The 22523-nt window shown below is 43.7% G+C and overlaps 1 protein-coding gene across 8 annotated transcripts in view; it reads left to right on the top strand.

The window, feature by feature from the left end:
* TEAD1 (TEA domain transcription factor 1) overlaps positions 1–22523 on the top strand; it is a 103437-nt gene that overhangs the window by 43682 nt on the left and 37232 nt on the right. For 2 of the 8 annotated variants that reach the window (XM_075712010.1, XM_075712008.1), the window contains exons 2-4: positions 16494–16558; positions 19324–19386; positions 19475–19537. In XM_075712010.1, coding sequence (XP_075568125.1) covers positions 16494–16558; positions 19324–19386; positions 19475–19537 — 191 coding nt within the window. Of the gene's footprint in view, positions 1–16492; positions 16559–19323; positions 19387–19474; positions 19538–22523 lie in introns of those variants that run through there. The other 6 variants (XM_075712014.1, XM_075712011.1, XM_075712017.1 and 3 more) reach the window with 4 other exon arrangements.

Here is a 22523-nt window from a genome sequence, read left to right as displayed (position 1 = left end):
CTCTTCTGAAGTATTAATGTGGAGCACGAGAGTTTCTGAGGGACCATTTTTGTTACTCAGATATATGTTTCTCTCAGAAAATGCTATAGCATAACTGCAAGCCAAGTGTCTGATGTGATTAAGAAAACATAATTTCAGGGATTTGCTTTAATGCTTCTAAGAGTGTTCTTTTGATATATGAGGCTTATGTTGTATATACCCTCTTTGGGAGGACAATAAGAAAGATTTGAAGACATGGAAGCTGTTTCTTGAGATAATGGACAAAAGCTTACATGATAAAACTGGCATACAATCATTTCAGTTACCGTTGGCGCAGTGCTCTCCTCAGCCTTCATTCTGCCAAGTGTACCTCAGAAATGGGTGCCACTTTGTGCCCCTGGCCATATAGAAGTGGGGAAGTTCTCCAGCTGGAGTGAGGGATGCTGGCACATCCCTGTTTCCTTAATAGACTTTCTGTTTCATTATGGGTTTTGAGCAAAACTGTTTTTCTTGCTCCCCCTCAAGATCTTGTTGATGGTGTGCTTCCAGATGTGAGACAGAAGGGACAGCTCTGCTTTGGACTCAGGGTCTCCCATTTAGTCTTCATCTTCAGCAAAAGATTCAGGTTAACATCATTTAACAAAACACCTGCTTTGAGACACTGGCTTTCACTGTAAATAAAAAATCATTGGGGACTATACAGCATCAGCCTTCTGATGGTTCTACTTCTATCTTCTTTTCAGCACCATTGTGCTGTACCTTTGCATAAATTCTGTGTTTCCTTTTTTTAAAACAAATCCAGTTGGGAACAAACATTCATTCCCTTGCATAAGATTTTCTAGCTTTAATTGTCCTGCCATTCTCCCAGTAAGAGTTGGAAAGGTCATTAATTGCAGGGCATTCTTTTACACCCATTCCAACTTGAAAGCCTCACACCTGAGCGTACAGCAATCCCAGACAGCCGTAGGAGAGATCATTCTGCTCTAGGCTTGCTGAAGCTGTCTTGGAGGCGGTCTTTGCCTTTGAATGTCCTTTTGGCATAGGCTTGCCATCTCTGTGAACACACTGCTAGGTATGAGGGTGATCTCCTGTGCAGGAAGCTGTCCCTGCTCCTCACTGGCATCCATATAGTGGGACAGGTCACTCAGCTGTCTGCTGGTGCGGCAAGTTGTATTTACAGGTACAGGAGAAACCTGAACATGTTTTTCCTTTTATCTTCTGTGTTCCTTTTAAATCTCTGTTTTCACATTCACAGCTGTTCTGAGAAATGCCATGGCAGCAGTTCTTCCACTCCTTTGACTGACTTTCTACAAGTGAAATGTTACTGTTTGTCAGAGCCAGGTTTTCTCATTGACAGGGTGCAGCGTGCAGTAGGGATGCAGCCCGAAGTATTACTGTCGACATCAGTATGATCAGTATTAGGCCCCTGGGGAGTGCTGCAGTACAGTCTCCCATCTGGCTTAAAAAGGAAGGAAAGGAAAAGAAAAAAACAAATCTCTTAAGTCCAGGCAAGGGGGCCACACATGTTTTAATGACAGATACTTTTTAAAGCTTGTTTGCGTTTGGGTGATAATGTACTTTAGTATAGTAGGGGAAATGAGAAACTTCACACATGGCATCTGGAAATCCTAGTGGCTCACTACCCTCCTTGACAGCAATAATGTGGCTGTAAATTTCCCCCAACAGAAAACATATAACTGCATCAGCCATACCAGAAACAACCTTTCATTTTCTTTTAAATGAATGTGTTGGTTTAAATCTCAGCTTTTTAATAGCTTCATATAAACATTTGTGAGCCTCTGAGGCAAGTAAGTATATTTTTACTTCTTGTTCTTACATCATAGAATCATAGAATCATTTAGGTTGGAAAAGATCCTTAAGATCATCGAGTCCAACTGTTAACCTGACACTACCAAGTCCACCAGTCCTCATGGAAAATCAGCCTATGGCTCAATTCAACATCTGGAGGGGTGAGTACTGATATATTCATATGCATCTCACAAAAGATGAAAGGGATGTCACTCTTGCAAGCACTCTTGATAAGTCTCTGCAGCACTGATTTAATCTCTTCATGCATATGTTATAGCTCTGCTTGGTGTCAGGTGGAATTTCTTTGGCCAATCCAATGACCATTTCTTTATGTCTTTTAATATCAAAAACCTAGTGTGCACGTGTGCACCAAAATGTTGATACTGGTGTGATTGCTGGGTTCAAGATGGATTTGCCAGTTGCCTCAGTGAAAATGCCTTCATGACCAATATGTATACTATAAAAAGATCGAAATACAGTAGAGTGCTTGGAGGTTTGTAAAACTAAGAATTTTGGTGCCAGGTGGGCTTGACAGAAGTTTAGGTACGGTATAGTACTCTGTACACTGCTTGTGTTTTAGCAAAGCACCAGATGACTATTTCTGTGCTTGCATAGGCAGAAACTTTTGAATTAGGAAGGGGAATGCTGATCGCATTGCACTGATCTGAAGTACCCTTTTGCCAAGGGACTCATCTGAATTCATGCCAGCGTCAGAAGGTTGAAACCAACTATATAGTAGTTACACTTTAAAACCCTTTTTCATTTGTCGGTCTCAGCTGCGTACTGGCGAAGCTCAGGACCACTCCCTCACTCGATACTGCAGTTTTCCATGTGTCAAGATTCATCCATCTGGCCACTGGCCAAGTTAGACATAAGATGCAGGAGTCTTAGAATCATAGAATCGTTTAGGTTGGAAAAGACCTTTAAGATCATCCAGTCCAACCATTAACCTAACATTACCAAGTCCACACTAAACCAATTAAGGGTAGACTAGACTAAACCATATCCCAAAGTGCCATGTCTACCCATTTTTTGAACACTTCCAGGGATGGTGACTCCACCACCTCTCTGGGCAGCTTCTTCCAATGCTTGACTACCCTTTCTGTGAAGAAATGTTTCCTAATTTCCAATCTAAACCTCCCCTGAGGCAGCTTGAGCCCATTTCCTCTTGTCCTAATGCTAACTACTTGGGAGAAGAGACCAACACCCACCTCACTACAACCTCCTTTCAGGTAGCTGTAGAGAGCAATAAGGTCTCCCTCAGCCTCCTCTTCTCCAGACTAAATAACTCCACTTCCCTCAGCTGCTCCTCCTAAGACCTGTGCTCCAGACCCTTCACCAGCTTCATTGTCCTTCTCTGGACACGCTCCAGCACCTCAATGTCTTTCTTGTATTGAGGGGCCCAAAACTGGACACAGTATTCCAGGTGCGGCCTCACCAGCGCCAAGTACAGGGGGACAATCACCTCCCTGCTCCTGCTGGCCACACTATTCCTGATACAAGCCAGGATGCTGTTGGCCTTGGCCACCTGGGCACACTGCTGGCTCATGTTCAGCCGACTGTCAACCAGCACCCCCAGGTCCTTTTCAGCCAGGCAGCTTTCCAGCCACTCTTCCCCAAGCCTGTAGCGTTGCATGGGGTTGTTGTGACCGAAGTGCAGGACCTTGGCTTTGGCCTTGTTGAATCTCATACAGTTGGCCTCGGCCAACTCAGGTCTTGTTCAGGGCCTTGCTCATTAGGAAGTAGCACCTGCAAAATAACCTTCCCGTGGTGTGTGACAGCTTGTGTGTTCATTAAGGTAGAGTCTGTACGGTATGGGCTTGGCAGAAGGGCGGTGATCTTTAAAGCTGAACCAATATGGGATGGAGGGTTATCCTGGAAACAACTGAGGAAGGAGAAGGATTGGTGTTACTTGTCCTTACTGTTGGAGGGATGGGGGGGAAAGAAAGAGAGAAAGAGACAGAGAGAACATTGAAAGAGGGGAGAGAAAAGTGCATAAAGAGCCATCGTTCAAAAGAAAAATGAAATAATTTTATGCGCCGGAGACTACAGGTTACCATATCAGTAGGTTAGACTAAACAGATGATAAAGTCACATGAGCAAACTGAGGGGTAGAAATCTCTAACTGGCATTAATAAAAGTTGAATGTAATTCCAGATCTGTGTGTATTTAAGCTTTCCTTCTTTGTTGCATGAGGCTGCCGTGCTCACAGCTCCTGCCAGTGCACCTGTTGTGGGTCTAGTAATGTTAGCTGTGGGCACTGCACTGGGACATGTCCCCCCTGTCCTTGTCCTAATGCCAGCCCTGGGCCCGCAGCCCCCAGCGAGGCATGTTGGAGCTGAGAAGCAAAGGCTTCCTGCTCCTTGCGAAATGTCTGTTGTTGCTGTCAGGACTAGAAGCTGCTGGTGGCTGAGGCTGTTCAGTATGATAACCGTGCTGGCATGGATGCAGGTGGAGGGGAGGTGCACCAGGTAGACAGTGAGACTGATCTTTCACATACCTTTTTCGCCATGCTTTTTAGAGAACTAACCTCTATAACTGTGAAGAGAGTATAGGGATTCAACAAGGAAACCCAGCAGAGCTGCTGCTGGAAGCCCAGTCTCCTCTCCCAGTCCCACATCAACCATACTTAGCCACAAAACAACCTGACTGTAAAGTTTCTCTCCTACCTCATCAGGCCTAAAGAAAGTGGCATTAAGAATTACGCATGAAACTGTGTCTGCACTCCATTACTCGTTTATCCAAAACAAACAGAGAAAAGGTTTCCAAATGTACCCTTTTTTGCTAAATGTTATGTAAAGTAAAGGCATGAGCTGGTAAGCAAAAGAAAGTAGTGATTTACTGTAGAAACAAAGAAGTGGTAAAAAGATTATCAATAACTGTAATTTTCTGTTGGTTCTCTGGCATGTCCTACCCCTTAAAAATTATTTTTAAAAGAGCCCTCTCATCATCCAAAGCAACAACTTTAAGTAAAATAATTTATAAAGAAAATTACAAATGTTAGGACTCTAACGCATTTGGCGGATACACAAAGCAAAATTTCCTTACAGTTCTCCAGAATAATCCTGCAGATTTTGAAAGGCACAAATGGGTGTTTTCAATGATAACGAAATCAGCAACACGGTATTTACACTGCTTGGGACATACTGTGGACTGCTGGAGTTGCTGCAGGCTGCAGAGCCTCGGGCAGAGGGGCAGGAAGAGTCAGGCAGGCATTTTTCACTCTGATGAATGAGTAGGTTACAAGGAACACATCCAAATTTAAAAGAAAATGCATTATGGTGTGGTATTATTTGATTACTCAGCTCTTCATTGCTGTCTCTCGTAGCTGAGCATCAAAATAAGCAGTGGTATCTTCTGTTCTTTAACAGCCTGTTGCGTTGTTGTACCTGAATTCAGGATGGCATTAAATTTTCTTTTTCTCCCCTTGGCTGGTGTCCTGGGGATCCTTCAGAAGTGCAGGGAATATCGTTCTTCTCCACTTTAGCTCGAACGTCAGTGACCCAGATGGGATCAGCAGGGAGGCAGGAATGGGCAACTGATCTGGACAGGTTCGTATCACACCTGGAAGTACGGACAGGTCTTTCTTTAGGCTAAAAAAGAGTTAAAGGAGTCCCAATTTTAAGCATGTTTTGGGTCCAGGTTTGCAAGAAATTACTTACCCTGTAGCTCAAGTATGTTGTGGGTCTCTCTTGTGGGTTCATAATTGGAGCAAACTATTTATTGTACTGTAAGCTAGAACGACATTGTTAGCTATAAAATCTCCACAAAATGTTACTTCGTGCTTGTGAAATAACTTGGAAACCAAGGTTAGTGTTGGATGTATCCCAAGCTCTTTCATATGCCGGTCAAACGTTTCTCCACTTGGCCCATCTGCTGTCAGAAGCTGTCATCTAACACAAACTGAGTCCAAATACCCTGGACATAATGCAAATTTAAATACCTCTTTGCACCTGCTGTGAAAATAAAGCATCTTAACTGCATGGGACACAGACACCAAATAATTCATAAGCTAAATAAACAGTTTGTGCAAAGAGCTGCACAAAATGCCAGCGCAGGGTCTGTGGAGCTGCAAATGAAGGCAGCTCACAGGGTCCTCCCTCGCCTGCAGGTGAACGCCCCCTCCCCAGGAGCCGTATGTTGGGATCCTGTACCCGGCTGCGGGCTCTGGCATTGACCTGTTCTAGGCAGCCTCTGGATCTGGCCAGAACCCTCATCACTGAGCGAGAGAAGTGACCTGCTCCCTTAAAATCTCATTATAGTAAATGCTGAGTTGAGAAATCATGTCACAGCTTTTCCCGTTTGTAATGTCGTCAGTGGAAGAAATTTACCTCCTTAATGCCTCAGCTTTGCTCTTTATTAATGCTGCTGTGGGGCATAGTGGAATATATCACCAGCCTGACTGCAGTCCACCGTTAAAATGGGCGAGGAGTTCAAAAACATATTTGGCACTACACGGACATCTTTTTAAAAATGTGCTGGATTTTCTGGAGGCTGCTTGCTGTCTGCAAATTGGATGTGTGAGCCTCACAAAGAGTGGGACTTCCATTACTTTTACAACTCTTAGTTTGACAGACAAATCTTGGTTGCTCTCTGCAGGACTGAGGGGAGATGGTCCGTGGATGTTTCTGGAGTTTCTACATCTGTTTGCCTACTTGTGTGCACTGACTTGTTCATACAGATTTCTTTCAAACTTATATTGTATAAACAATACAATGCTGTTCTGTAAGGCGAGTCTTCCGTTATGTTACTTTGTGCAGCCATTTCTGAGTCTTTTAAGTACCATCACTGTGTGCAATATAAATCAAGAAGAAACGTGCAGCATTTCAAGCATCTGCCTCTTACAGTTCTTGAGTCCCAGGCTCGTACTCAGAACCTCAGTGAAGCATCAATACACAATTTAAAGTAATTTTTTGGTCTTTTTGATCATCTCCCTCTGAACTCAAAACACTTTTTTTGGTTATATACAGCTTAGAAACATGTAAGCATTAAGATATACATACAGTTTAAAGTGGTTAGAACATTGTAGTTGTGTAATGTTTTAATATTAAACGGGGGGGAAAAAGGATACTGTTGTAGTGATAGTTAAAGTGGATTTCTTAAAGAATAAACAATAGAAAGCAAACTGGCATCCAAAATTTCTCCTCTGCAAATGAGCGTTACTTAAACAACCATAATTCCTTTAAAAATGAACTTCATTTTGCCTAAGAGAACAAACAGAACTGAAGCCACCTACTGAGAAATTCTATTTTGCTAATTTTTATCTATTCTAATGCAAATAGTGGTTTTAATCCCCTTAACTCATCCATCATGCATGACAGGTCAGCCAGCCCATTGTCTGTGTATTTGAAGGATTCCTGTCCAAATCAGACTTTCTGTCAGTAGCGTTGGGTAAGAGTCTTCTCCTTTCTGAAATGCTCATGTCACTGAAAAATTGCAACTACCTTGGAAAACAACACAGCAATTACATATGCACATGGAAGTCGCATGGGGTCTTTGCAGATAAGTTACTAAGAGTTCCTATCATAGCAGGGGGGAAAAAAAAAGGAATGTCAGATTAAGGACATCTAGGGTTTTGTATAATCTACTAAACATCTGTAGCTGATCCAGAGACATAGCAAAGGTCAAGTTTGGGGATTTTTTTTCCTGTGGGGATTTCTTTGTATATCCTGAAGCCTAAAAATTGCTGTTTGTTTTGAAATGCATTTTTGGTTGCAGTAAAATACAGTTTAGAGTAAGTAGAAAATAATATAATTACAATGGAGCAAAAAATTTCCATGTATTTTTGTAACATTTAAATTTTAATTAAATGGCTTAGAGTAAATTATAAAACCTTCTTTTGTTGAGACAACTGACACTGACAAAATATTAATTAATGAATATTCAGAGAGATCTCTGGATCAGTCTTCTCGCTCTTTGAAATATGCTCTGTCTGTGTTTTTAAAAACTCAGAAGAAGAAAATTAATAAACATTGCTTATGTGGAATATTTCCCAGTATGAAGAGCTGCCAAACAGAATCCAATGCATTGCATTAGTGTCAATGAAGACTTTTGAACCAGATGTGTCTATGGGTCTTTTTCGTTGTTTTCTTTATAGCTGAAGCTGGGATAAAACCCAAAAAGTTAAGACTTGACATGAGGAGAATGTCTTTCCATGCTACTATTAGGTCATTTCCCTTTTGCTGTATAAATTAAATTGTGGTATTGCTTCAATCTGGGATCATTTTATTGTTGTTTTTTTAATACAATGCACAAAAGTTCTTTTCTTTGGAAGTATCGTTATGATATAACTTCAATGAGTCATTGTAATTGTTTGCTCATTAGCATCCAAAGGGATTATTTCGGTTATTTTGTTTCTTGGACCTTTTCTTTTCCCCGTCCTTTTGGGCAACCCAGTTACAGTATACTTTGCAAGCAGTTAATTTGTGTATAATACTACTTAAGTGGCTTATTGTAATCTTGTGTGTGTGTGTGTGTGTGTCTGCATACACACACACCACTTGGACAGCCCTTATAACCCATTTTAGGAACCCTGTGGCCTTTGTCTCTTCCTGATCCTGTCCTGGGGCGGCCACCTTTGTGCGTGGTCGCTGCCTAAACTCAGAGCCAGAGCCTTGGCCCTTCAAGGCCTCCGTGCAGAGTTAAGCAACAAGCTCCAGCAGGTCTGAGACCCTCGGGGGGTTTTTTTTGCCCCTACCCCGTTCCCTGGGGGACTGTGGGGACCTGCCTGCGTCCTTGGCTGCAGGTGAGCTGGGCAGGCCCAGCCACTGGCAAGTGTCCGTGCAGAGAGGTGGAAATCCTGCGCTTGGTGCAGGTCTGAGGCTGATTATTTTCGCTATAAAGCTAGTGAAAAGCAGCTCCCATTCTCCTCCAGAGGGCTGGAGGATCTGTCTCCTGCCTTATATTCCCATTACTAAAGGCTGCCTAAACTGAGGGGTCCTACGGATTTGCAGGTTTGGGCTAGGGAATAGTAAACTCCCTAGATAGGGACTCCCATATACTGCTGCTTAGAGGGAAAAAAGAAAAAAAAAGTAGAGGGGGATCAAGGGAGTGTTTGCATTGGCTCACTTGGCAATTAAAAATACGTAAGTGAAAGAATTGCCATGAACTTGCCCAAAGGGCTATAATAAATAACATCCTGCATAACTAGTACATAAAGTGTGCTCTATGGTTTTGAATGAAATGACTGTGTTTGCTTTTAGTGTTGTTGGTTGGGGTTTTTTTCAGATTTGTAACAGTTAGAATACAAATAGGCTTATGTTTCTGTAATTGTGGTAAACATATTTTAAAAATCGCTGTTTGATCAACTGTAAATATTACCCGTTCAGAGGTTAAATGCTGTTGTTGAAGTCATTCAGGGAAATCCAGCAGAAGTGTAAATATGGCAGAAAAAGCTAAACAATATGGCAAAGGAATATTTGCTGACTTAAGAGTGCAGGATCAACACCAATATTTTTCCAGTGATGCTAAACCTCTTGTAACTGCTAAATTGGATTTGTAGTTGAATGAAGTATCAGCTGCTGTTGGACAAGCCCATAAAGGCTGGACGGCTGGCCTTTTGTAGGCAGGGCTTAAGGGACGATTGATATGTTTTAGCACTTTTGGGATTATTGTGATTAGGAGGAAGCCATTCTGAATGATAGAGAAAAGGGTGTAAAAAACACAGTCCACAGCTGGTAAGCAGCATGTGTTTGCTATAAGGAGAGGTCATGACTAGTTGATCCTGCTGGTTCTGGCATTGATTGACAGTCAAGAAAACTTGATATTATGAAGCAGACCCTTCTTTATTCTCCCCCTCCCCCCCCCTTTTTTTTTTCCTAAAGAAATTATGCTTCTGATGTGTAAAGCCAAAGTATTTTCAAAATCTGGAACACTCACCGGTTGCAAGCTAAATGTTCAGAGACACAGCTGCAAATTCAGAGTTGTTAAAATATCATCTAGAAATTAGTATTCAACCCGTATCTGTGAGAACAGTAAATAGGAGTTACAGAATTAGCTCTGGTGTTTCTCTGTTTCCCTTTTTCATATGTGTTAGTCTTAACTAAAACCCTCTTTGCCGTATAGTAGAAAATTTATGCTAAGTATGTGGAAATTTCAAGTTTGCTGAACTTGTTAACTATTATGCCTCTGGTATATCTAAGATATTTAGCAAGGAATAATATGTGTAAAAAATATTTTACCACCAAGAAAACAGTTTTATCATTTTATTTCTATTAAACACCTGCCCCAGAAAACATCCAGGCTATTTCATCTTATCTCCACTACCCACTTGGAAACGTAACGCTTCTTTTTTTTTTCTTTTTTTTTTTTTTTCGGGGGGGGGGGGAGCAGCCATCCAAAAGCTTGCAAATGCACATTTAAATAGTTGGATCTCTGACTCTTTTTAGTGGGGCTGTACCTCTTTCAAAATTTGAGTTTAGCATACCACACAGGAAAGAACACAAGCTTGCCAACTCCCGCTGAGCGTTTTTTCAAGCCTGTGAAAAGAATGAATTATTCAGCAGTAAGCATGCTTACAGCTGGCCATTTGGGAGCTTTGATGTGCGAATCAGGCGGTTGCATGAATGCCCTTATTGTCATGTTATGTGTACACAGTGTGTGAATTATTGAAAATAGTGAGGCCTGAGCCTCATCTGGTAGAGATTACAGTGCAGGCATGCTGGGTGAAGGTCTGTAATTGAAAATCCCCAGATGCTGTTTATTTGGCCTATGTCACGTGGCCTTCTGCAGAAAGCTTGTCTGAACAAAATGCTGCCCGCCTGGGAAGCGCCGCCCAGCCCCCTCCGAAGCCCTCGCAAAACCCAGTGTGCGGACGACTTAAACACCTGCCCATAATATTTTTAAAAGCTTAAATTAGATTTGCCTATAACGTTTAAATAGAGGATGCCTTACTTAGGGGTTTAAACTGCTTAGCCAGTTGTTGACTTGCAGAGCTCTTTTATCTACAAGAGGCTTTTTGTTAGCCAATTTAGCTTTAAAGCGTCTTCAGAAGGCGGCACTGGCAAATTTTAGGCGAGCTCTCCCAAAGCCGGATATTCTGCCGGCAAAACGGAGCAGAAAAGCGCCGGGGCCGAGCGCCGCGGCAGAGCAGCTCTTCCTCCACGGGCTGCAAGCCCAGCCGCCCGAAGGGCCCATGGCTGCCTTCTGACGGAAGAAAACGTTCAAACCAGCCTGTCCTCACGGAGGATGTCCGCGCACGGACCCCTGCGACATTGGGTGGGATCTGGATCCGGCCCACGCTCCGCAGCAAGACAAAGGGCTCAGTGCCACTCACAGGGGCTGTCCCAGGACGGCGCTCACCTGAGGTGCAGTAAGCTCGTCAGCAGGCTCCTCATCAAGCAAAATTCCCGCTAGCTCTCCAAATCCGGCTCGTGGGCGCATGTGTGGCACTTTGCGATCACCAGGCTGTCATAGCAGCTTTGGGCAGAGGCAACCAGAAATGGGGTTTACCAAAACCTGCTGAAAAGCTTTTCCATGGTGAAAATACAGCCACGAGCATGACTTGGGAGATGAAATGTTTGTGCAGGTCTGTCCCCAGACTTTGCGCTAAGGATGTGAAATGCCTATTTCAAGCCACAGTCTCATAGAATTTGGAGAAATTCGTAGTACGCCGTTATCTGAAAAGAATAGGCTTTTCTACTTGTTCATTACTTGGATTATTTTGCTGAGTATGAAAACTTTTTAAAATTAGCTGTTCATTTTCAAATTGCTAACCGACTTGATTTCCCACACTTGTCTATTTTTATCACGTTTGGATGGTGCCTATTACTGGGAGCTGGGAGGGCGGAGGTTTAATTTGTGTCATTAATGTTCTAAATAAAGACGCCCGCCCGCCACGCAGCCGGCAGCTCTGCAGGGACGTGATGCACCCGGTCGCTGCCCCGCTGCCGGCGGGGACTGGGTTTGAGCAGTGATGGCTGCGGCCAGGACCTGGGCAAAGGGACCCGGCGTGGCTGGGGGCATGTCCACAGCTCACGTAGGTCCCCATAGAGCTGCCTGTGGTGGTCTGGTGGTTCCTGCGCAGAGGTGGTAGTGCCGGTTTTGGCCCATGAAGGGGTTACCGGTTATGTCCTACTCACCCAGGGGGTGATTTTCACTTTCGGGGGCCTTGCCCACGCTGGGCGAGTGGGGCCAAACCCACCCTCAGCACCAAGGGTGGCACCCGGGAGCCTCATGGAGGCCTTTGTGTAGGGGCTGATGCTTGCCTGCGTTAGGCTGGTTTTGGAAATAACATTAGTGGGGGAGGCTTCCCTGCACAAGGGCCCTCTGTTAGAGCAACAACTGCCTTCCCAGGGAGAGGCGGGTGGGAGCCTCCCCACTTTGCAGCTGCTTCTACTTAGTTTGAATAAGAAGAGCAGAAATGTCAGTCCTCCATGCCTGTGAGGTGTCTGGGATCACCGCACACTCCCTCGTCTAGGGTGGTGCTCCTCAGGGATGGGGCAGTAGTTTGGGAAGGCGGAGGGAGTCTGTGTCCCCCTGGTTGGCAGGAGCAGAGCTGCCCCGGGGGCCTGGCCGTTCCCCCTGAGGGGCCACAGTGAGGCTTTGGCACCCTGCGAAGCCTCGCAGGTTTTCTAGCACCTGCACCCTTTTCTAGCTGAACCCCCTTTTTACTTCCTGCCATGATTAAAAATGATGTTCTGTTGTGTAAAATGCCTCTTCCTCAGCATCAGTCCAGGGAGAATTATAGTTTGCAATTGCACTGACAGTACAGAAGGGCATGACAGATAAAGCCTGAGTTTAAAAGGAAAAAAAAAAAAAAACCAACACAAGAAGAAGCCTATATAAAATATTTGTTGTGGTCCTCTCCTGATCCTTTCAAGATCCTTGGAAAAAGAGCGCTGTGCTGTGAAGATGTTTTATCTGACTGGGCACCTCCCCACGCCTCTCTTTGATACCTGAACCAAAACATTCAAAGTAGGAGACTGTCATAGCAGTGACAAGAAGAAAGAGATGAACATTTACAGTTCATAAACCTGACCTCTTCTCTTCTGCCAGGCAATTTCCCAGATATATATGACAGGGAGTGTGAGGGAGGGCGTGTATGGAAAGTATTTCCACAGCTGAGCTCTTCTTAGAGAAAAACAGATCTATTTATTAATGAGCATTTTTCACCCTAGGGTTTCTAATGGCCAATTAAAGAAGTTCCTTGAGCCTCCTTTTGTTTCAGACTCTTCTCATTCCCAAGAACAGGAAAGAGTGTCTTTAGGATTATTCAGCCTTCCTTTCATTAAAATCCTCTCTGGGCCCTGGTCGCCAGGAGATAAGATCTTTTCTGTTAGTGTCTGTCAGAGTTGGTAAAGAGCACCAGTGTTTGGTAGATAACATAAAAGCTGTAAAATTTTAGTTGGGGGACATCTATCTTGTATATGTCAGGCAGTGTTTGTGTTTCTGTTTATGGCTTTTTGGTAGTCCAAAAAAGAAGTAACGTCTTTTCAGATCGTTGTGGCTAGGCAGAACGTATTTAGTCAGCCTCATGAGGCTACCGGTATCTTCTGCTCTGGCTAAACCTGGTGCATGTTTCTTTGCTGCGTTGAAAACATGGCTGTAACGAAAACGTAAGGCTGTTGCCTTGGCCACTTTGTATGGTTCCTTGTAGAGTTCCTCCTCCCTGTAAGTTAAGTCAAATTATTCCACCTTGTTGACTCTTCTTGAGCTAAGCTCCGGCTAGACTTCACCTTAAGGGGAAGCGATCACTTTGCGAAACCACAATCTTGTTAGTCATACCCCTGCTGGGCTAGATAGCGGCTAGAGAAACCCCACCTTGATTCAAGCCAAAGCACTTCATGGATGGACTGGGTCTCAACTGGAGACAGCACTTGACTGGTATTTTGAATAATACAGTCTAGACTTTCAGTGCTTGGTGTTTTTTATAAATCTGCTTTTCCTGTCAAGTGGCTGCCTAGGAATCTGAGCTTTCCTTTAAAAATAGTTTTTTAGCTCTCTTGACTGGGAAGAAAACTGTGAAACCATGAGAAGGTTTAACTCTTCCTTCCTCAGCTGTGGCTGAGGGCTTCGTAAGACTGCCTTAATGGGCAAGGGATGGCTGGAGCGACCTGTGCTGTGACCATGTGTCTGAAACATCTTCAGTACAGACAGAGGGACAGGAGATGGCAACACGTCCTTTACGTCACCTTGTAGAGTCATTGACCTCGCAGAGTCACCAGCTGCTGATAAAGACAACCTGACAATGCTTTTTGCACCAAAAAATTATTCTGGGTGCTTAATGTATGCATGTGCTGAAAGATATGCAAAGAAGGTACTTTCTGGAGGGGGGGACATTCCCCAATTAAATCAAAACGTGCATTTAGAAATATGGAAACATTCATACCACCTATCATACCAGTGATTGCAGGAATATGGTGATCTCTGAAGCTCACCGGATTGCAGAGGGCTGCTCTTGCAGGCCACCACACCTTTGGGCTCCCCTTTGGCAGGTGGTGACATGCATCTTCCTGTTTTTCTTTACATTTTTGTGCACCTCTTTACTGTCTGCTAGCTTAGTACTCATTAAAGGGACACTGCAGAGGCATAAAAAGTACCAAGCAAGAAGGTTTTGGAAAACTCTTGTCCGAAGCACATTTGGTAAGATGTGCTGTCGTTGTATACCTTTTCCTCTCCCTTCTCGTTGCTGTGGCCTCAGGCTCTTGACCTCTCTGTCGGTTCCTTTTCCCAAACTGTATGATATTTTTCCACTGTATAACTTTTCCATCTAATATTAATGAAGAGTAGGGCAGCTTTATTTCTGTCCATGCCCAGCACCTGCAAATGAATTTGCAGTCCTGTCACTGTGAGGTAGCTGCTGTTACAGCATAAGGACATAGGGGGACAGCCACCACTATGAAAACTAATTCTCCATATTTGAAGTGAACTGTTTGGATGATGAGAAAGAACATGAGAATATAGAGAGATGCAGAGATTGAGCATTCCCTGGTTTCACCCCCTGAACACAAAGGCTCTCATTCACTGCAAATGGCAAGTATCTTGCGGGCACGACAGGCTGCAGAACTGCTGTCCAGCCAAAAGACAAGGTCTTTGCGTGAAATTAGTGCCTGGCTGCTCCTTTTGCATGCAGAAATCCCTCATTTGTGTGCAGAAATGTTGCTTGCTTGTGTAACTGTTTGCTCATGCAAAATTTACCTCTTGAAGTTTGTCCTGAAGAGACCTGCTGAAGAGTTAGAAACCTCACATCGCCATTACAGTGGCACGTTGCGGGAAACCTGGCACACAGTCCAGACCAAAACAAAAAGGGAATCAGAGGAAACACAGCTCTACTCTGAAACATGTTGATATTTCATATTCTAGTACCCATTTAGCAAACAAACCATGGAAGAGACAGAAGCTGTGAGACATTTGATACAAAGAGTGTAAAATAAGGCTCAGAGGGGAAGACAGAAGGAAAAGGGAGAATGAAGGTCTAGTTTGACTAATTGTGTTCAATCTTCCAGTCAACAAAATACCCTTCAGGCATAGGCATGCTACTTCAGAACTTCCCCGTCTCTCACCCACAACATCAGACTGAAAGAGTTTGAGTCCCTGGCTGATATAATAACTTTCTGCACTCCCCAGCTATGTACTTATCCACTTTAAAATAACTTGGTGGGTGACAAGTTATTTTCTTAACCTCCCCATTTTCAGCTTGCTGCTAAATCAGTTTTTTCATTTTCTACACATGGGCTGCTTATCCCCTGTGCTGAATGCAAGTAACTCCATAACTTAGGACTTGTTGAACAAGTATATTTAAGTTAGTACAACTCATGGAGAAGTAACATAATATGCAGTGAAAATAAACAGGGCACCACATAAAACTGTGTTATCTTCCATGTCAGCAATATTTAAGAAGGAAATTATTTGGAAAGAAAATGTTAGTATGTATTAGGTAGCATAACGGGTGACTAAAGAAGGGTCAAATAGCCATTTTAAAAACTTGGAAATACTATACATTTCCAAGAGAAACAGAGCTCTAAATAACGAACCACCATGTTGATTGGCCCCACGGCAGCAGGAACTTAGGCACTGCAGGGTGACCACTCTTGTGCGTAGAGTTAAGGGTGTGATTGATAACCTGCTGAACTGGGACAGTGATTTCTGTCAGTGGAGGAGGCAGAGTGCTTGCTGGCAGGAAGGATAGATTTTACTGTCCTCCTTGTAGAATTAAAACTTGGAGAAAAGCTGATGCAAAACCGTGACATCTGGGTGATTGGCACTTCAGCTCAGATGGCACATGACCTTCTCAAGAGCAGCTGCTCCTCTCAGCGGGGATCCAGGTGGGCTGGGGTGTGTGTGTGTGTCTGTGTGTCAAATGCCACCCAGCACAGTCAGAAGCAAATCCAGAGGAGCCCAGACCTTGTGTCAGCCCCCGGGATGGGTGGTTCTCCAGCGAGAGATTGTCCTGGGCACCACTGCTGACCAAGGAGGTACCTCTCTGCCTGCAAACAGCTGCAGGGCTTCCGTGGGAAAACACTGAACCCATAGCCCTCTGCGCAGGACATGTTCATGTGGAACATGAAATGTCTGTTAAGGAGAAGGAAGAGAAATACTGATGAACAGTGAGAAATACTGATAAATAGTTTGCAAAGGAAAAGTGGAGTAGGTGTTAGAAAACATAAGACTCATATGCATGGAACTCATGTTTAAATGTGGTATTTTGGTAGTGTTTATGGATGTTATGCTGCTTGTCCCTTATAATGAATTTTTCTTTGTTTCAGGTAGGAATGAATTGATAGCCAGATACATCAAACTTAGAACAGGGAAGACACGGACCAGGAAGCAGGTAAAATAACCCAGTGGGGAAGTATGCATGTCAGTGAATGACAAAACATGGCATTTTTGGCTGCAGTGGCTGTCTGTGCTTCAGCTCTGATGAGATGACGTATTGACTTCACTGTTCAGATTAAATACGTGCTGTTTAGAAAATACTTAAAACTCCATTTTTTTTATGTTGTGCATCATTTCAGTAGCGGCTTGAGGATGCATTTTTTATTAACCTATGTGTACATGAAGCTATTATCCCTGTATTTGGGAAAAAAAATTTCAAAAAGTTGAAGCAGAAGCATAAAGCATTGTGCCTTATTTCTCTATAAGGACAATTACAGAATACAGCAATTATTTTGCGATGGTGAATAATGGAACTTCTAAAAGTCCAGCAAATTCGCCTATGTAATAGAGGTTATGATCCTTGCATATGAGAGGTAAATAAATAAAAACTATCTAACAGGACTGATCCTAATGCTCTCGGCTCATGGGCAGTACTTGCTACAGCATGAAAAAATAATTAAAAAAAATCGCCTAAGAGCCTTCAGGCTCCTGGTCTGTGACCACAGTAAGATTTCATTCATCAAAGAGTCAGAATAAACCTCTAACCAGTCTCAAGACTTTTTCAGATGATTATCACATAACCATTAACTTATCTCATATGACTAAATCTTTTAATTTGTAATATCCACGGTGATCAGCAGCCTCACAGAAGGCACACGCTCTGCATAGTTTATGCAGTGGTTACTAAACCCTTGCGCTATTTCAAAATGCTTCGCAAATTGCAGAGTCCCCTCACTTTCTCTAACATTAAGTATGAGATTGTTCTTCTCCCCACCCACGCGCGTGACAAAGGGGAAGGCAGAGGCTCGTACACTTGCATGCTACGTGTGTTTTTTAATGCAGGGAAAGGTGACGCTGAGTCAGCGCACACAAAGATGGCCTGCTGCCAGCGCTTGGATTTAAAGCACTTTGGACTGGGTGATATTTTGCCCTGGGTCGTGTCCTTTGCCAGTTAGGAAGGAAATGTATGTACAAGGGATGAAAAAAGACATGAGAAAGGAGAGAAACCGCAGCACGTGGAGAAGGAACAAACAAAAGATTGGCAAAGAAATCTGAAACAAACTCCCAAGTTATTCCCTGCTATGCCCATGCTAGCTCCAGTAGTTGGGCGTTATGCTGGGATCTTAAAATCGCATCAGGAGCCAAAATGCAGGCCTTGGGGCTAGATCCTTGGCCAGTGTGGGCTGGTAGAGCTGTGGTGAAACCAAGAGGGCTGTGATGGCCTACATATGGTGATGTTCTGCCTCCATACTTTTACATCCCTCTATAGTGATTCATAAATCACTTTAGACTGAGTGTTTAGAAAAGTTTGATTGTTGCTACTTTTGAGTTTCAGCTGAGCAATTAAACGTTACGATTGTGCTTCTTGTATAACCTTTAACACCACTAATATCCCACTGACAGCAAAACAAACGAACATGTGTGAAAACTTGGTCTACGTGTTTGACTACAAAATTGCTTAGTAAGCAATAGCATAACTCTGAATTACTGCAAACCGGTTCCTGAGCTGCTTCCTGAAGAAGTCTCTGAAGGTGGCCTTCAGGGGCTGTTCTCATTTATGCATTACTGTTTGCGTCCCTACTAAAAATACAGGCTTTTTGGTACTATTGTCATGAAATACTCTTGTAGAGGGAGGAAATCAAACTTTGTTTCTCCTTTTCTTTTGCTTTGTTCTTTCCCAGATGGGAATTGTAACTAACTTAGGAAAAATGTACAACAGTTGATATAGTATGCCCTGGGTCAAATAAGAATAAGAGATTTCTCTTTAGCGGTTTTTGCCATCACTACAGGTTTTAAACCTTCACACGGAGGGCTGTAGGATGCTGAGCACTACCTTGCAATGCTGGACAGCATCATTAAACCCTCATCATCGATAGCATGGATTTCAGTACTTGCCTGAGTAAACAGGAGTGTGAATCTGGGCCCAGACTCTTCACTGCACAAGCAACAACTCCTGACCAGTAACTGGTCTAGTGCAGGACTGGGTTTACACAAATTTCTTACCAAAATGTAATGACAATGGGCCAAACCTGGACATCACTCAAGCTGATGTCAAGTTACTGGTCCCCACTTACACGAGTGTTTTGTGGGCAGACTTGATGCTGAGATTATCAAGGAAGCCAGCACAGGTTCAGGGACCTATGTTGTGCCAGTATTTTATCATTTGTTCCAGAATTTAGAGCATTTCAGTGGGGTCAATACGCAGCCTGAGGCTCCTCATTGGAGCTGCAGAACACAAGAAATAATGGATAAAACTTCTCGGTGCCAAGTTATGTCTCGAGCCTAGTGGCAAATGGTCAGAGTGGGCATCTGCATCCCTGGCAGATGGGGTAGAAATCCTGTCGGCTCGCAGCGCAAGAGCCCAGGGCCTGGCCACGGATGGGATCAGTACCAAAGCACGTGGGCTGCGTCCAACTGCGTCTTCTATCTTGTAGCTGAATGCACAACCTGGTGGGTTACACTTCTTTTTTTTTCTTTTTTTTCCTTAATCAAGTCACTGCAGTGATGACCTGTATTGTTAAGTCTCAGTGCTAAGAGCTTGATATCTGGCTGGGAATGTGGTATCTTTAACAGCAGAGCTTACTGAAGATGCAAATAACTTCCTCCCCTCAGAAAAGTTATTTTTTTTAAAAGAAAAAAATAGAGATTTTAAATTTGATTTGCTTTTTGTTTTTCTTTTGTTTGTTGTTTTTTTTTTCCCTATAAACCTGAACAATGTAGGTGTCTAGTCACATACAGGTCTTAGCAAGAAAGAAAGTTCGAGAAATTCAAGCCGCCATTAAGGTACGTTTGGCTTGCCCAGTTGTAGGGGGCTTTTCATCTCCATGGTTACAGGCTTTTCCTTTGTTTCCTCCCTTCCCCTACCCTGCAGGTGTCTAGTCACATTCAGGTTCTTGCCAGAAGGAAATCTCGTGATTTTCATTCCAAGCTGAAGGTATGCGCTTTTCTGCTTTTGGGCTTGTGGTTGCTATGCCTGTCCCTTTCTCCTCCCCGCGGTGATGGGCGAGCGCCTGGTGCTGCCGTGCCTGTAACCTGGTTTTCCTGCATGTGGTAGCTGTCTGCGTCTCTTTGTGTTTAATCTTCGGTTTCTGCACTAGCATCCACATTAAAAATGTTGTTTTAACACTGTCCAAATGCAAAGTGAACTACTCTTTGTAACAGCTCAGCACCTAAACCTGATTTTTAACCCGTTAGTCTATTTTTATTTTTTTTTTAAACAGTTGAGTGCTAGGCGTGTATTTAAATACACAGGGTTTTTATGCAGTTGTGTAGACGCTTTTTCTTTTTTGCTTTTTCCAGAGGGGTAATTGGGGTAATTGTTTTCCATTCCCAAATGTTTTTTGTCTGTGCTTTTGAAATGCTATCAAGAATACTTAAAATAAATAGTTTGTTCCAAGTGCCAGAGAGCACAGCTTATCAAGATTGCTCTAACTATAAGGTGTTTCTAGAGTATAATCTAGTATCACCTCAAGTTATGTACTATTTACAAGATTCCCTGAAATTTTATTTTTTAAAGTAAAGTATTTACATTTAATCTTTGGAGAGCTTCATTCAGAGTCCTGTTCAGGGAATATTAAGTATGTTTGCTTAATCTGACGTGATGAATTGTACATGTCCCCGTTTTCCCTGGTTTCCATAAAATATATTCTAAGGCTAAAAAGAAACTCTTGGAAATGCTTAGTAGGGGTTTCTTGGATTGCTTGTATTATCAAGTTTTCCAGCGGAGATCTTGGGACTCTTTTTGTTCTGTTTTCACATTACTTAAAAGTGGAAGAGGAGGTTTTGCAGTTTTTGCTGTTGATTTTTTTCTTTTTAATAAAGAGCGAAGGAACTTGTAAATCTTTTACTTCCCTCCTTTTTTCTTTTTGTTGATTGTTTTTTTTTCCCCTGGATGAGAACAAATCACGTTTTTGTTCTAGCTGAGAAGCAAAATGTTTCAGAAAGTAATTTCACAATACTAAGCGGTGAGCACTGCGGATGCTTACCACGATCCTGGAACTGCAGCGTATAAATAACAGCCTGGCTTTGTAACAGGCCTCCCTGACAGAAGCACTGGGTTTTTCGTCCGCAGTGGGCAGCATGCTGGCAAGCTTGTATGGCTGTTGGTGGCTGGCTTTTTAGCTGCACTGGCTGAGCAGTTGGGGTTCGTAAAGAACAACTAAGACAGCTTAAACATACTGCTTTTTAACCGAGGGTGCAATAATACAGAGATATGTAGCATTTTAAGCTTAAATTGTCAATCCTTGATGCCTAAAATTAAGCATGTGAGTAGGTGCCCTTACTTTCAGAGGTGCTCAGCACCAATAGCTCTCAGGGAGTTTTATAGGACTGGTGAGCACTCAGGGCTACAAAAATCAGGAAGCCCGCTTAGATACCAAAATACAGGCCTAGGAGCCTAACAAAAATATTGGATTTACTGTGCTAAAATACTTCCCTTTCTGAATGCCCAAAATAGCATAAAATATGAAGACACTTATAAAGCAATAAATATTTTTGAGTGCTGCACCTGCTGTCTGATTTTTATTGAAGCTTTCCAAAGAAGAAAGAAACTAGTTAAACCCTAGTAATATTTGAGACCTCTAGCCTAGATGCCATTTGCAGTGAATAGAGATCCAGAGGGATTTTTCATTTTAAGGAGTCATCTGAAGAAGGAAAGAACTGTCAGGGCAACAAAAATATTTTGTAAGGGCTTCAGACCCTACTGCCCCTTCCCACCCATCAGTGGGTTGCAGCTCCCCCAGAGCTGAGTAGAAAGTGGGGGAGCCGCCATTTCTGTGCAAGGAATTGATCGCTTCAGGAAGCGTCTTCCACCTCCACGCCCTGACGCTCTGCAGGGACATTTGCTTTGACTCTCTACGACTACACAGTGAGGACAGAGTGACAGAGGGTTGTGGGCCCCTGGCCTTGCTGCCCTCCGGGCATCACTGGCAGTAAAAGCTGCCCCAGCCCTTCCCCAGCAGGTCTTGCTGGCCAGTGGGCCAGCCCCAGGCTGCTCCTCCTGCCCCTGCTCCCAGGTGCTCAAGCTTCCCCCAGCATTTAGCTCCCCTGGGAGTCCTGACACAGCCCTGGTGACTCCTCCGGAGCCCCCAGCCGGAGGGCTGCCCAGAAAGGGTGGAGGAGCCAGGCTCTCCCCGTCTCCCTCCTCTTTTTCTTGCCACTCTTGGTCTCAGAGAACAAGGTGCCATGGCATGACATCAGCCCTCTTGCACAGGCCTCTTCCAGAGAAGTTGAAGCCTCCCACAGACCTTTTTCTCCTCCCATAGAAGAGATGAAACTTTGATGCAAGAAGGTGCTCTAAGGGAGCTGCCTTTATGAAAAAGAGAGCCCTCACTTTTTCTGCTGGGGAGCTGCAATTACTCCCTAGAAGAGGGAGAAGCTGCTGGATTTGGACCTGAGAAGGAACCTTGCTGCTCCAGACATTTTGTTAGCACTACTGCCCGTTTTTCTTATTATTCCTGTATTGAACCATATTTACGGTCCTGTGTCCTTTGAAAACTGCCTGAGGATATCACTGGTGTGAAAGGAAGAGAAAGTGAATACATTTTGGCATCTACGAGTGCCCACTGTTTCAATGCTGCTCGCTTTGCTGTGCCTGGACTTCCCCATCAACCTCCTCAGGAAGATGATGGGCTGTCATTCTCCTGGTGTGGGTGCTGCCCGCGTTTACCGGTGAAGGGGTGACCACCAAGAAGAAGATAGCCAAGGGAAGCACTGCTTCTGACCCAGGCCAGTCTCGCCCTTTTAGCAATGAGCTGGCACTTGTAATTACTCTGTAAAACCTGTTATTAGCGGCATCCAGGGGAGCAGTTGCTACTTAAAAAACCCGCATGCATCTGATGTCAACTTTCCTACCCTACAGCATGAGGGGCAAGCGCTCTGTGGATCAATGCAAAGATCCTTCATGCCAGTCCATAGCTACG

Source organism: Pelecanus crispus, chromosome 6, assembly GCF_030463565.1.
Source record: "Pelecanus crispus isolate bPelCri1 chromosome 6, bPelCri1.pri, whole genome shotgun sequence".
Taxonomy (NCBI): domain Eukaryota; kingdom Metazoa; phylum Chordata; class Aves; order Pelecaniformes; family Pelecanidae; genus Pelecanus; species Pelecanus crispus.
The sequence above is the reverse complement of the archived record's forward strand: the minus strand, read 5'-3'. Positions and strand labels throughout refer to the sequence as shown.